The 15,914-nt window shown below is 34.5% G+C and overlaps 2 protein-coding genes across 2 annotated transcripts; one reads left to right on the top strand and one right to left on the bottom strand.

The window, feature by feature from the left end:
• The first annotated feature begins 3,874 nt into the window (after window positions 1-3,874).
• Window positions 3,875-12,142, top strand: LOC101257737 (dnaJ protein ERDJ2A). The gene is made up of 11 exons (XM_004234148.5): window positions 3,875-4,155; window positions 4,821-5,043; window positions 5,161-5,256; window positions 5,725-5,845; window positions 6,056-6,162; window positions 6,282-6,499; window positions 8,014-8,191; window positions 8,292-8,411; window positions 9,288-9,374; window positions 10,601-10,711; window positions 10,923-12,142. The coding sequence occupies exons 2-11, from the start codon at window positions 4,858-4,860 to the stop codon at window positions 11,757-11,759; spliced, it is 2,061 nt and encodes a 686-aa protein (XP_004234196.1). The 5' UTR covers window positions 3,875-4,155; window positions 4,821-4,857; the 3' UTR covers window positions 11,760-12,142.
• A 389-nt stretch (window positions 12,143-12,531) lies between these two features.
• LOC101257440 (pentatricopeptide repeat-containing protein At4g21190) lies at window positions 12,532-15,876 on the bottom strand. Its single transcript, XM_026030377.2, has 5 exons — window positions 15,752-15,876; window positions 15,252-15,350; window positions 14,857-15,000; window positions 14,551-14,763; window positions 12,532-12,944 (listed from the first exon to the last, which is right to left on the bottom strand). The coding sequence occupies exons 1-5, from the start codon at window positions 15,839-15,841 to the stop codon at window positions 12,573-12,575; spliced, it is 918 nt and encodes a 305-aa protein (XP_025886162.1). The 5' UTR covers window positions 15,842-15,876; the 3' UTR covers window positions 12,532-12,572.
• Window positions 15,877-15,914: the final 38 nt, after the last annotated feature.

The raw sequence follows: 15,914 nt of genomic DNA, 5'->3' as shown, positions 1-15,914 counted from the left end.
AGTTCCATCTATTCTTATTTATTTAAGTAGTATTCTTTATTAATTAAAATGGAATCTTATTCACTATAATTAATTCTTAAGTTTTTTTATTTTATTTTTCATTAATTAATCTCTTCATATGTTCATTTTTGGAAGCTTTTTCTTTCTTTCTTTCTTTCTTTTATCATTTTATTAATGAGCGAAATGGTGTGGTAAATCCTTGTACTTTTATCTTTATCTGTTTGTATTCTAGACCCTTCTATTTATCTTTTTGTCATTTGGGCCCCTAAACCCATCCAAATACAACATTTAAAACACAATTTTTGATATGACATCACATGTAAAAAAACTTCACATGAAGCGTGTAATACACACAAAACAAGAGCGTGAGACGCCTTAAAAAGTCAGATTTTTACCTTTAAAGACAATCTCTTCTTCTTTATTTTCACTCATCACCATGGTAGGACAAGTTTGAGCTTTTCTCTTGTATTTTTCTCGATCTTGTCTCTTCTAATTTCTTCTCTTTTATTTTTTCCTTCGATCTACTCATATCTTTTTTTGAATTGATTGTATTGTATCTTTGTTGGTTTAATTTTGTTGGTCTTCACAATGACGTTCAACGTAGTCAATCTAATCTCAACAAAAGTATTTAGCTAACAATTTCAGTTTGTATATCTCAATTCCAATAATTTCCTTCGCAAAATCCTTAAGCCCACAACTCTGAAGATTCTCTTACTCAAGTTCCTTCATTGCCAACTCCCTCAAATCAATCGTATTCGACACTCTAATTCCTCAATTATTCAACAATTTCTTCATATCATTCTCGATCCCAACAAATCTGTAACCGTCGTCATTCAAAAAGTGATAAGTTTCCTAGGGATATTGGGGGCGTGAATGACTTGGTAAATCAAACAGGATTTTCGACCCAGAGTTGGTGTGTTGCATCTGAGTTTTGATCTGCTCCCGGATTGAAAATAGGGCATTATTCAATATCGATACCGACGATTAAACGAAGTCGTTTTGATATAAGATTTTATCTTGTTTCCATTTTATTTATTATTCCTGATCCGGAAGTAACCTTTTCTTTTGTCGATCCATGAACATACCATGCCTGGATCACACCATTTCGCCTTGTTAATGTGTAAAGTTTTTTTTTTCCTTTTATTCCTTCTTATTTATAATATTCTTTATTAATTCAAATTGAATTCTATTCACTATAATTAATTCTTTTTTTTTACTTTCTCTTTCACTAATTACTAATCTCTTGATATGAGTATTACAGACAATTAGTGAGCGATAAATTATGACATGGCATAAATATTATTAAGAATATATTTAAATAGTATTTTAAAAAAAATATATAAGTTTTAAAATAGAAAAGGGCCTAAAATACCCTTGAAGTATTGAAAATAGTACAAAATTACCCTTCATCCACCTATTAGCTCCAAAATGCCCTTCTCATCTATCTATTGACTCCAAAATAGCGTTGTCATCTACCTTTGGGTTCAAAATTGACCACTTATTTAATTATTTTAAAATTAAACTCTTTAAATATTTTTTAAAATACTTGGCATTCAACTATGGTTATAATTTAATTTATTAATATAATTCAACCAATTCACTACCCACTCATTACTAACTAAACCCCATCCAAATATTAATTTGAAGGGGTTTAATTTGACGAGTTTAGTAATTTGAAGGGGTTTTATTAGTAATTGGGGGGAGGGGGTAGTGGATTGATTTATAAATTATACTAATAAGTTAAATTATAACATATAGTTTAGCGCCACGTATTTAAAAAAAAATATTTAAATAGCTTAAATTTAAAATCGTTAAATCAGTGGTCAGTTTTGAACCAAAAGGTGGATGACAAGGGTATTTGGAGCCAATAGGTGGATGAATGATAATTTTGTACCATTTCCAATACTTTGAGGGCATTTGAATTACTTGTTTAATTCATTAATATTATAAGTTTAATTTACTCTGTAGATCATTGTATGTAATACATTTTTTATTCAACTTTGATATGTGTATAATACATTTTTAATTCAAGTTTGATTTATTTTACAATTTGTTGTGTCTCTTCATTTGTTGTGATTAAATTATTTAATTAATTAATTAACTATTGATAAAAAATTTATTCGAAAGAAAGTAGAGAGAGAAACAAAACAAGAAAAAGAAAACAAAAAGAAAGAGAGAGCGCACAAAAAAAGAAAGCAAAAAATAAAAAACAAAGCAAAAAAAGGTAATAGAGAAAAAGCAACAAAAACAAAGGAGCGATAGAAAGAGAAAAATTTAAAAGCTGAGAAGAAAAAAAAGAGAGAAAGAGGCGGAAAAATTTAATAAAATATTTAGTGTTGCTGTATATTGCTATAAATGGTTATAATTAAAGAGTATATTTAAAATAAGTAAATATCTTTTAAAAGAGATCCACTCAAGTATTTAATTCATTAAATAGTGAGAAACTACATAATTAGACATACTTCACTATCATATATACTATCATTTCTATGCTACAAAATACTATGTATCTTACCACTAACTAAGAATTTTCTGTAATATATTTAGAAAAATACACTTTTATATATGTATTTTTGCGACCAGATACATCAGAAAAGAGAGAGAAGCGAATGAGATATGTTATACATCCTATACATGTGAATCACACTAAATATGCGTGTATGTATTTGGTGTGATTCACATCATGTATTTGAGATACAAAATACATAGGAGAGTGGCGTACGATATGGGAGAGAGGCAAGGAAGGCGGGTTATATTTGGTATGTATCCTAAATATATACGAATTCACTTGGATTCAAATGTATCTAGAATAAAATACGCCTAAATTCGATTCCATGTATCCCAAGTTACATGTATTTAAATTTATATAATCGAACAAAAATCTGATAAGATACGTAATATTGTATACTTAAGTGCATTTAAGTAATTATCTTATAAACTAGTGAAATTTAAATTAATTTTCATAAAATAATATAACTAATATCTTCAATTAACTGCAAACCTGGAAAAAAGAAAAAGAGGAACTAAACAAATATCCCCATGAAGCAAAATAATGACTAACACACACTCCTTTACATTTATATGCAACTAAACAATTACACTATATATTCTTTTAATTAATTTTGCTTAACTGATACTAAATAAGTATCATATATTATATTGATATCATATCATATATTGTATTAATATCATTAATGTCAATAATTTCTCTTAATTGATACTGTATTAGTATCATTGAAGTTTCTTGTTCAGAAATTACTTATTTGTCAGTGATACTATAATCGTATATATATACACACACACACACACACTCATTATGATATATTCTTATAGTATAATTGACTAATGAATAATTTTTGATCAAGAAATATTAATGATATGATATATGCATATACATACAGTCTTATAGTATCATCGACTAATAAATAATTTTTAAAGAAGAAACCTTAATGATACCACAACAATATACATATCCTCTTATAGTATCATTAACTAATGAGTAATTTATAATAAAAACCTCCATGATACCACAGTAACTAAGCTCCCTCCATTTCATAAAGAGTAATCTGATTTGACTTCACACAGAGTTTAAGAGTACAAAGAAGACTGTTGTATCTCGTGGTTCTAAATTAAAGTTTAAGTTAAATGTACAATACTGTCCTTTGATCTTGTGACCTTAAACATGTCACGTGGAAAATTGATTTTAAAATGTAACTAAAAAATAAAAAGATCATTATTTTTGAAAAAGACTAAAAAATAAAGGATTCATTTTTTTGAAACGGAGAGAATAGAAAAAAAAAAAGGAGCTTGGGCCCGAAAATCTAGAAAATCACGCATGTTCCTTATGTTAAAATAGACGAAAAATATAAGTTTTTGGGTACAATTTTGCCCTCAACTTCATGGCTCAGTCCCAATGAAAAAGATTATAAAAATCTGTTAAGTAGTACTCTATATATTACTTTATATTTTCCCCAATGTCAAATCCTTACAAAACTCACAATTTTCAATTGCAAGCTACACAAAGTAAACGGCTGCGAGAAAAATAAAATCTTTGGGGGCTTACGTTTCGGGTTACCAGTCGTAGTCCCTCAATCCAATTTCAACATTCTTCATAGCTGATTTTGCTAAGTTGAAGAATCCATCACTTATACAGAGGCAAGTTTTCCCCTCATTATCCTGTTTCGTTTTTATGCAAATCTTGGAATTTCTTGATTTTTACTTTAAGAGGGGAAGATTTTGTTTGAATTCAAATGGGGTTTCATCTTTTGACCTAATCCTGCTATTTGATTTCTTGGGGGTCCGCCAAATGAGAGTCTTTCTATGGGTTTTGCTGTTGTCTGAGAAAATGAATCACTTTGATTTGTCCTTTTTTGTTTATCGGACTTAGGCTTGCCAATCTGAAGCTCCCATTTTTGATGATTTGCCCTAATGTTTTTGAGTTTACTCATTTCAGAGATTATTGTTAGGAATTAGTTTACTTATGTTTCTGTGATATTGAGGTTCATACATTGGTTTCACAGGTTATATGTATTAAGGGATCAGTTGATCGAGCGGAATTTTGCTGATAAATTTCAGTTGTTTTCCTTAGAATTTGCCTGTTTGTGGTTAGGAGCTGGTACACTGTAGAATCAATCACATGTTCAATATGAAACTATCCATGTCCATTCCGCTTTCGTTCCAATACTAAATGACTTGTCTTTAGAAGCCCATTAGGTTCTTTAAATAGTGCAGTATAGTTAGCTGTCATTATTGGAATTAAGGCTGCTATCCCCGTTTGGTGCAGTCCTAATCAACTTGCTTACTATCACTTCTGTTTGCAGGCTATAGCATCTGCGGAATATCTGTGGAGAAGTTCTCATGGCTGACACTGGAGAGAATAGTGCCTTGTTCCCAATTTTTATATTGTCAATAATTGCCCTGCCTTTAGTACCCTATACAATACTTAAATTACTCCGTGTTGCTTCAAAGAAGGAAAAGAGTATTCACTGTGCGTGTTCAGTTTGCTCTCGATCAGGAAAATATCGCAAATCCATTTTTGGAAGGGTGAGATATCAACCAAGCATCTGTATACAATTTTATGTTGGGGTGTATGCATGGAGTTACATTATTGGTCTTGCGACCCAATATCCTGTTTTCTAATCTTTGAATTTCCTCGTGCAGATCTCTAAGTTTTCAACATGTAGCAACTTTACCTTGCTGTTGCTTTGGGTCATTGTGATTTTCCTTGTTTATAGCATCAAGCAAAGTAGTCGTGAGGTGAGATTCAACCATGCTACAATTACTTCAGTTCTCTAAAGACATTGATAGGTTGTCCTAGATTTTTCTCCTTGCATATCGATGTTAGGAACGGTTGCAGAACATGGAACTTAGATAAGGAGATACAATAAAATGCTAGATTCCCACTCATGGGGTTTGAATTTGTGACTAAAAAGTAAATTTTAAACCTCCTTTTCCACTATACTAGAAGCCTCCTTTTATTTCAAGGTGATTCGAAAACATATATATATATATATACAAAAAAAACAATTTTAACTCTATTTGCACAGTATAATGTGTTGCCGAAAGGAATTAAAGTGAACCCCCTTCACTATGCCTTGGTTAGGAAAACATGTTTTGCAATTCCCCCTCCCCTCACCCAGCCAAAAGAATTGGGAAAAAAAAAGGAGCCAATATATGTTGCAAGTGAAAGTCTGGCTGACATTGAATATTTTTCTTTCAAATCAGATTGAAGCTTTTGATCCGTTCAGTATTCTTGGGCTAGCACCAGGAGTTACCGAATCTGCAATAAAGAAAGCATATAGGAGACTTTCAATACAATACCACCCAGACAAAAACCCTGACCCAGGTGAGAGGTGTTATTGAGATGCAGTTTATGTGTCACTTTACCTCTAAATGATGAAAATCTCTCGTTCTCTCTCTCAAAAAGAGACAAACACAGAGAGATTAAAAAAGAAGAAAGAAAGGGGAAAAAGAAACTGAAATTGATGAAGAATCGGGCATTCTGTATTTTGATGTCTGCTTACCAGTTATATTAATCTTTCTTCTTGATTTTCAGCTGCTCATAAGTATTTTGTGGAGTATATTTCCAAAGCTTACCAGGCCCTGACAGATCCGGTCTCAAGGGAGAATTTTGAGAAATATGGACATCCAGATGGCAGACAGGTGCTGATTGTTATCCAGTAATAAAATTATACAAGTCACCTTATCTATGGAATGAGAGAAATATGTTCAGTGCGTTGAAATCCATACACACATACTAACAATATTACGTCCTGCTGTAGGGTTTTCAAATGGGGATAGCACTTCCTCAGTTTTTGCTTGATTTTAATGGCTCGTCTGGTGGTATATTATTACTTTGGATTCTTGGAGGTTTTATACTATTGCCAATGGCTTTTGGTGTTGTTTATCTATCAAGAGCATCAAAGTATGGGGGAAATAATGTCAGGCGTGAAACTCTTGTCACTTATTTTGAATTAGTGAAGCCCTCCTTGGCTCCAAGGTAAAAATATTTTGCTACACATATACACTGTAATTGTTCAGTACATAAATATACATTTGACACGTTTTGTTGTGAAGTCTCCTGTAAAAATATGATGGTGCATTAGCGAAGAATTAATACTAACTTGATCAAATTAACTCTCTTAGAATTTGTCTTAAACAAAAACTTCCTTTTGAATTTATACATCCTCAGCCGAAAAAAAAATAGTAACTCTTTGTTGGAGAAAACCATTGGTTGAGAGCTCCTAGTTATCCCTTGGCAAATTAAACACCAGAATAGAACTAATCCTATGGTGGGAGGACTGCTCTTTTTCAGTTCTGTAAGTATTAGATGTCATCTGGTTTCATTTTTCCTCTCTAGCTTCTGGTGAATCCAGAAATCAGTATAAATCCTTAACTAACTGCCTGGTGTTTAGATTTTGTCCATGAATTAAATATCTATTTCTTTACTTCCCTCCATGCTACATATGCTTAATCAGATCAGCTATTTGTAATTGCTATATAGCTTCTATGGTTCCTCTAGATAAGATTATGTGAGCATCCAGTCAGAAATTTAATTATTTATTTTGTAAATTGTGTCAAAATTGTATATAGTTACCAAGTACATGTATTGGTGGGAGGTAGCAGGTACTCTGTGAAATTAGTTGAAGTACATGGAAGGCCCCAACACCATATAAAAAGGGATAAATAAACTAATAATTACAACATTGAGTTCTGGAGGTATATCTTTTGGTATCTTGAAGGGCATGTTTGGGCTGCTATAGTTCCTTTCAGAAAAATGTTAATATTATCTCCTATGTACACAAGCAATTGTCTGTTAGCCTAACAACATTGTTCAAGGCAAATGTCTATGCAATTCATATTCATTTGTTCTTTGATTGATGTATCTGTCCATAGGACTTCCTAGGATTGAATTTTCGTCTTGTGAAGCAATGCTATAGTCATGTTACTTGAAAGCAAAGAATTTTGTTAGTGTGCAACTCCCATCTTCCTAATCAATCTAAACAGCACTGTGTTATGATCCCTGCCCCATGTGTGACTTTATTAGTAAAGGGCTCTTTTTTCTTTACTTAAAGATCAAGTATAGGTCCTGACGTTTGGTTTAATTTTCATTTAAATATTTCCTTTATTGTTTTTCTTGGGAATGACACATTGTCAAATTATATTATATAGAAGTCACCATCATCATCAGATAAAAAGTTATTTTCATTCACAATGACAACTAGTTGTGTCCAAAGAAAATATTTCCTTATTGTTCTTGATCAAAATATTTTCTTGGTTGTCCTTAATCTTGTTCCAATTATCTTGTTTCCTTTTTGTTAAACAATCTTGATCTTTACACATTAAAATCACATCCTACAGAAAGGTGTGGAAGGTGAGAGGCTGTTTGACATGTTTTAATTATGTACTCCTTCCTCAATATTTGAAAATTAAGCATTTTGCCTTGGTTGATATTGAGTGTGTTCAGTATGTATGTGATTGTTTTTAAATGACTCGTGATGTTTGAAATGACAGCAAAGTTATGGATGTATTCGTTAAGGCAGCTGAGTTCATGGATATTCCAGTTCGAAGAGCTGATGATGAACCTCTTCAGGAACTCTTCAAACTTGTGAAAAGTGAACTGAACCTGGATGGTAAGAATGCCAGACAGGAACAAGCAAAATTTTGGAAACAACATCCTGCTATTGTCAAGGTGAAGTTCAAAAGAGATATAGCCATGAGTCATGATACTTGAAGCATTTTGTATTTACCATAAATCTCTTGTAGTAAGCTTGTTTTCCTTTCTTTTTCAGGCCGAATTGTTGATTCAAGCCCATTTACTTCGTAAAGCAGACACTTTCTCTAGTAACTTGCAGCAGGATTACAAACATGTGCTGCAGTTTACACCTCGCCTTCTCGAAGGGCTAATCAAGGTAAATTTGTGTGTTACTTTTAGTATCTTGCAGTTTTACATCTGAGAGTTTGTTTCATGCTATTATTATTCATCAGATGGTACATATGCTGACTTTTGGTACTTTGAGTTGAATTTGATAGATTGAATTTGTTACGGTCTTACGGAAGTACTAGGTTACTGGTGGGAAAGCTAATAGGCGGTCCAAATGGAAGTAATTCTCTTGTTTTTCTTGCTAAAAAACACACCACCGTTTATTTTCCAAATAGAACAACCACAACAAACACTCCAAAGTAAATAAAAAGATAACTATAAAATTGCCTGGAAAGAGAGTAAGACATTAAAAGGCAAGCTCAAACTGTAACATTCTTGGGAAACTGACCTGGGTTTGACATACATAAGCCAGTCTAGGTTGACAAGCTTTTTAGCAATTAAGTTTTGAAGAATTGTCTTAACCAAGTTTCCATTCTTTAAATTCTCCTTTCTGATCTTCAGCAATCCAGACTCCTACTTCTCGTTTGCATCATAGTAAAATGTAAATTTTGAGGGCAGAACGAAGATATTAGAACAGTATTTCACATTAATTGGCATATTTATGGCGGTTAGGTGGAAACTTTGGAAGATTTTTTTTATCAGTATTATGTGTTTAAGATAGTTTAGTTGATATCTTATAGATGTAGTTTTGAACTTATTTTGTCAAACAACTTTTCTTTTAGGTTGAGATGGTCTGATGTTATGCAGCCAGCCATCCATTTTTTTTTTGTACATGAATATGTTTTGCTGCTGTTCAGTATGTGTTGGCTAATTTAAGTTGACTTTAAACTTTAACTTTTGGTTTCTTATCTACCCTCTTTTTCAACTGACTTGGAGTTGGTCATCTTGTTTATTGTTCATGCAGATGGCAACTGTGCCACGCACTGCTAAGGGACATGGTTGGCTAAGGCCTGCAATTGGAATCGTCGAGCTCTCCCAGTGCATTATTCAGGTCTTTCATCTAGTGCTGTTTAAGCAATACTTCTGTGATCGTGTCAAATGACTTATTTACTACTACTAAAGTGTCTGTAAGCATAGTTTTGTCATTCAACTGCTAAAGTTTAGGTTGATTTAGCAAAGTCTTTACATCCATGAGGAGGTACTTTGATTATGTTTTGGTTAAAGGGAGGTAACCTACTATCTCTACATATACATGAGAGCAAATTAGATTTTACATGTTGACTAGACCTGGAAACTGAGTCTGGTTGGCCCAGGAGACCGACCTAACAGGCACAGAAAATGGGTTCCAAAACTGTCCCAGACAGGCTGGGCTGGTCCCAATTGTCTCCCAAAATCAATGCAGACCGGGCTAGGCTAGCTATTGGAATGGACCAGGACCGGGTGGGCTTGTAATAAAAAGTAACTTACCTTTTGATAATATTTGAGGTTTCAATTTGAAGACTTCTTTGAATAATCATCAGCTTCTCTGAAATCTTCTGCCGTTAATCCGAGTTGGCAAATGGGCGGAATGGGCTGAATTTTGGCAGGTCAAGACGGGTTGAGTTATTAAATGGGTGGGTTATTGATCCATTCAAAAGTTACTTTGGCTGAAATAGGTTGAAATGCGAGTCAAAACCCAACCTGCCTTTACTAATTTTTAATGCTTTTTTTGTTCTTTCATAAATTTCTTAGTGCCTAATAAAATTATTATTTTACTTTACGAGTATATATGACAAACCAAATAAAAAAAATGTCTTTTTAAAAAATATTTTGACAAAATTCTCATGGATTAATGTGGGTTACATATCAGCCCCAACTTTGATGGCCTGAAATTGACGGGTCAATAATCCGCCCAAACTTGGTCGGGTTGGTCGGTTTATGATTTCATGGGCTGATTTTGCCACATCTACCTTTAGTATTTTTTGAAGTTTCAATTTAAGATTTGTAAATAATTACATTTTACAATGTAAAGTCTTAAATTCTTCAAAATTATGAACAATAAGTTACAAACAAACAAACCCGGGGCTCTCCTAGTAAAAGCTAGTAATTTTGGGCTTTGAACCGGTTCCATCCTCCCTGGAGTTTTAACTGGACCAAACTATCCTAGTTGGTAGGTCACTGTCAACATGCCTCCTTTTCATTGTACCTTAAGGTGTGTGCGACCTCTTATTATCCGCATTAAGGTAAAAGCTTCAGATTTTCAGAATATTGAATCTTGTTCGTTTGTTGTGGATGCAGGCCGTTCCCCTTAGTGCTAGGAAGGCAGGTTCAGGATCCTCTGATGGTGTTGCTTCGCTTTTACAGCTTCCAAATTTTAATGATGCAGTCATCACAAAGATAGGGAAGAAGGTAAGCATCTTTTCCTATTCAGACATATCAGAGACGTTCCTTGAGAAGTTGGCTATAGACAGTTATTAGAAAAGTGTGGTTGTTTGCTTGCGAGTACATGCAGCATTCTTTCTTCTGTTCATATTTACCACACTATAATTGTTTAATCATTATTCAAGACATGGTTCTTGTCATAGTCATAATAACCTTTACTCTTTTTGGTCCATGGAAGGTGCGTACACTACAGAACCTCCTGGACATGACCCTTCAAGAACGTGCTGAGCTGCTTTCTGATGTTGCTGGCCTATCCGCTGCTGAAGTGCAAGACGTAGAGAAGGTGCTAGAATTGATGCCTCGTGCAACAATTGAAGTTACATGCGAGACTGAGGGTGAGGAAGGCATCCAAGAGGGGGACATTGTCACTGTGCAGGCATGGGTGACAGTCAGACGTGCTAATGGTTTGATCGCTGCTCTTCCACATGCTCCATACTATCCATTCCCCAAGGGAGAGAATTTCTGGTTTTTACTTGCAGATGCCAATTCAAATGATGTCTGGTTTTCTGAAAGTATCAACTTTATGGATGAAGCAGCAGCCATAACAACTGCTTCAACAATAACCGAAGCGAAAATGGAAGCATCGGGGGCAAATATGGAGGAGATTGCTGCTGCTGTTAAAGATGCTGTTGCGAAAGTTAAGAGAGGGTGCCGACTGATCTTGGGCAAGATCCAAGCTCCACAGGCAGGAAGTTACAGTCTAAACAGTCATTTGATGTGTGACACATGGATTGGCTGCGACACAAAGACAAACTTAAAACTAAAAGTATTGAAAAGGAGCAGAGCTGGAAGTCGAGGTGGTCATGTGGCTGGGGGAGTGCAGGATGAGAATGACGTTGAAGATGAAGACGAAGATGACATTGAAGAGGACGAAGAAGGTGATCAGAGCGAGTATAGCGAGGATGAGGATGAGGACAAGAATGAAGACGAGGATGATGAGGTTGACAAACCAAACAATAATTCTAATAGAAAGGGCTTTGCTAATGGCTCCGCTCGAAGAAAGGGTAGAAAGTAAGTTCCAAAGGCAAATCCGATTTGCATAATGGGGTCTGTATTTTAGTATATCTGTTGAAATAACGCTATTCATTTTCTAGAGTTGGCTTCTTGGCACTGAATGGATCACAATTTGTGAAGCTAGTTTAAGAGTTTTACCTAACATTTAACATGGTTTGGGCCAATTTTTATTCCCATTCTCATTTCTTGGATAATCTTCTTCTTGGCATAGGGATGAGGTTATAGATTCAAAGCTATTTGCTCCTTTACGGCCATACACCCATTTCTGCTGCAAAGGGTGTCTACTGGGCACGTTGGGTTGAATTGGGCGATTAGATTGGTCTGAACTCATAAATGTTGGATTACAGTTACTTGGGTTAAATTGAGTTAACAAATTATTTCTTACTGTTGATCTCTTTTTGTTTTCTTATAATTTGTTTAAGTACCTAATAATTTCATCTGTTTATTGTTGTACTCATCAAACTAAAACTGTTCTTTTACAAAATATTTTGGCAAGGTTAATATAGATCAATTTTGACAATATACCAACTCAAGCTTTTAAATGGGCAGATCAAAAGTTAATAAATGAACAAACCAGGGACCAGCCTGAACTTGGGGCAGGTTTTATCATCCTTGCTTACGACACTCATCTCTTGATATATTTGTAGGATAAAAATCCTTTCACTTGGTTCTTGCTCTCCTATTTCACTTGAATACGTTGCAGTTATGGGTTTTCCTCTTGGTTCATTTGACAATGAGCAGTTAAATTCATCACACGAGAAGAATCACAACAATAAATGTCGAACGAATGATAACTTTATAGGAATTCAAATCATTAAGTTGACATAGAGGATTCCCTTGTTTCACTAGATACAACTGATACTTCAGCAGGTTCACACTCTTCAGCGTCTTCGATTTGCTCTACATAATCTTCATTTTCTTGATCTTGTGAGTTCTCGTCGAACTCAGACTCATCTACCTCTTCAGAGTTACTTTCAACATCATGATCGTGAGATTTATCAAGATCTTTTGTTCTTATTTTAACCCTCTTCCCTTTTATGTATCGATATTCCCACTTTGGAGGTGGATATTTCTTATTTAATTTCTGGTACTTGTCCAACATTCCCAGTTTCTGAAAAACATTTCCCACCATTTTGACAACTGGCACAGTTGGCCTAATACCAAGCTCTTCCATGTCTGCGAATATCTGCAGATGAATAAAAATCTACATATCAGCAATGAAACAGACATGGAACACTAATTCAATTAAGAATACTATACATTGATGGTTCATGTAGAGGAAAAAGCTTCCTACCAATATGTAGTGTCAAATTGAAAGAAGAGTAAGAGAATCCCAAACAATTCCAACTGCTGTCAATACCTTCTGAAACCAACACAGTCGAAGCAAAAGTATGTAAAAACATTCAGTGGTATGGTGGTTTTCTCCACCTACACTCGCACTCTCACAAAGAAGCTTGCCCACAAGTCTTACTTATGGTTGTTGAGGCCCGTGAGCATGCCCTGCGCTAGTTTTGGCATTGACCTAATGCCAGAGCTCACTCTAGGAGAATAATTTCCCCGTGATGGAAGGTACCAAGCCTATTTTGTTGTTGGTGCAACACTCGTACCAATAACCCCATACTAGCTTGGTGTTGCCATAGAATAGCACTTACTTTCGCAAGCCAAATCTTAACTTATTTTGAAGGCACCAACCCACTTATCCAACATGGTTGTGAAGTATTCACTTTCCATCCATAGCAACCTCAAGATGGCTAGGCATACAGGGAATTCCCTCATGATATACAGTTATCGTCTGGAAGTGATAGGTAATCCACAATTGAAGAGTACAATAATTGTGAACACCATCACTATGTGAACACAAACATCAAAAGCTTAATCTATTTTACACATACAGGTTCTACTGAAATCATTCACTGAAGCCGTATTTATTATATGAAATACTCTTTTCGGCTTAGTTCTATTTTCCTTCCTGTATTTCTGTGCTTAGTCTGTAACTTCAATATATCAGATTTGAGCTAGTCTAGTTGTTGCAATATAAACAGTTCTTTTGGCAGTTACCATCCTCAAATTGCTTTCTTCAGTCTTAACTACCCATTCCCTAAGCACCCTAAACTCCCTCACATATAGCAAACTTGCTGCTATCTCTTATATATGTCATAGCAACCTCAAGGTATTTGTATGTGAAGAAGGCTGTGACGGTATTGAGAAATTAGGTTAAAAGAAGGGATAACACGAGGCACATTTAAGTTTCTATATGATATTGTTGACTCCTCTATCAAAAAACTAAACCAGGGTTTCATTCAAATGGAAAAACAAGTGTTTCTCGTTGTGGGAAGACAGACCAAGACCAAAATAAGAATACACAATGGTTCAAGTGATGAAATGTGAACTTCCTTTCATTTATTTGTTTTCTGAGAGCCACTTCTCTGAAATTTTATGTTTGCAATGCTTCCTTTGTACATTAGGTTTTACCACAATCCTTCTTAGACTACTATATTAATTTATTGCTAGCTTCTTAAGTTTTTTTTTAAAAAAAAAAAAAAGAGAAGAGGAAAAGCACACACACAATGCTTCTTAGTTGCCAAAGTCCTGTAGCATATAGTTTGAACAGTGCTGTAGCATATAGTTTGACTGTTCCATTACCATTGAACAAAATCACTTATCAAAAGGCACTATTCCAGGGAAATAAAAGAGAAGTACCAAGGTATAATTTTCACTGGAAAGAAACCAATTAATTGAAGAGAATGAGTACAGAAGCAAGAAAAAGGGAAGGGATAAAAAGTATAGGATACCTCAAACATCTTCTCATTCATCTCCTTGTGATAATATATGGCTATCATTTTCTGAAAGAAAATACGAGGCATGCTTTCCAGATTCTGAGAGAATAGTTTCAGCCAAAGCTCTTCAGCTTCCTCAAGTCTTCCATCCTCAGCCAAGGCGTTTAACAATGCAAAATAGCTTCCCATTGTTCTCCCTTGACCTTTACTCAACATCCACTTTGTCACCTATAATTAGATACCCTCGATTGATACAATTTAAACTAGAACCTAATAAGCCTTTTGAGGGATGAAAACTTAGGGCACCAGATAGGATGATACCTGAATTATCCTTTTCCACTCTTTTTCATTCTCAAGAATTTTTAATGCTTTCTTCACTGTAATCAAAGGGAACTCCAGTTCCCATGCAATGAATGAATCAAGCGCTCCGTAGACTTCTTCCTTGACATTTGATAATCCCTTTATCTACAAAGAGAAAATCCAAAAGTAAGCTAAAATTCTGTTAAACCAGACTTATATATTATATCATTATTCAGGATGCAGGTGCCTGTTCATGTTGGGGGTGATCAATAGTACAATTTCTTGATTATGTATGTACAGAAGGGAAACAAAGACAAGAACCTGAGGCAAACACTCATGTTAATGCAGAAGAAATTGAAACCTTTTTATCTTGAAATCATACCAAAAAAAAGAATTAATGTTAAAGAGAATCTTACACACTCAACAAGCTTCAGTGACTTGGAAATGGTCCCTATTTTCTTTTTTGTTTTCCACACTCGAGGATACCTTGGTCGTGGACCTTTAGCTTCGCACACCTGAGAAACATCAGAATATGACAGAGAGGTGACTTCAAGAGCAAGAAGAGAGGAAATAGAAAAGAGCAGTGTGTACCTAAAAGAGAAAAAGGAAGACAAGCAAACAACATTGAAACATAGAAACCCAAATTGAGCATATTTCTTTTAAACGTCTAAGTCAGGCAACCTCTGATTCCTCCTGAAGGAAAATTGAAGTCCTTTACAATAACAATAGAGTTTCTCTAAACTTCTACAAGTTTTTTCATTTCCAAAATATTAAATCCTTTTCTCTTATTACTTTCTAATAACTTTCAAACGTATTGACATTAGCACTGCAGCTAGCAGCTTAGCCTTTATAGAACTTACATAGCAGTGGGGAACAACGAATTTGTTAGGCTTCAAAAATATCTGCAGAATCTTACCACAACGTTACGATTATAGTTCTTGGGGAGCTGAACTGTTTCCTGTCTTCTAGTAGGAAAAATTACCGGAGAATACCTCAGACAAAGCATTCTCGGTGGGAAAGAAAAAGCATCAGTTGAAACTCCTGCAACACACCATTCAAGAATTAGATAAAATAACACT

This window comes from Solanum lycopersicum, chromosome 3 (genome assembly GCF_036512215.1).
Source record: "Solanum lycopersicum chromosome 3, SLM_r2.1".
In the NCBI taxonomy this organism is placed as follows: domain Eukaryota; kingdom Viridiplantae; phylum Streptophyta; class Magnoliopsida; order Solanales; family Solanaceae; genus Solanum; species Solanum lycopersicum.
This window is presented reverse-complemented; position numbering and strand designations above follow the sequence as displayed.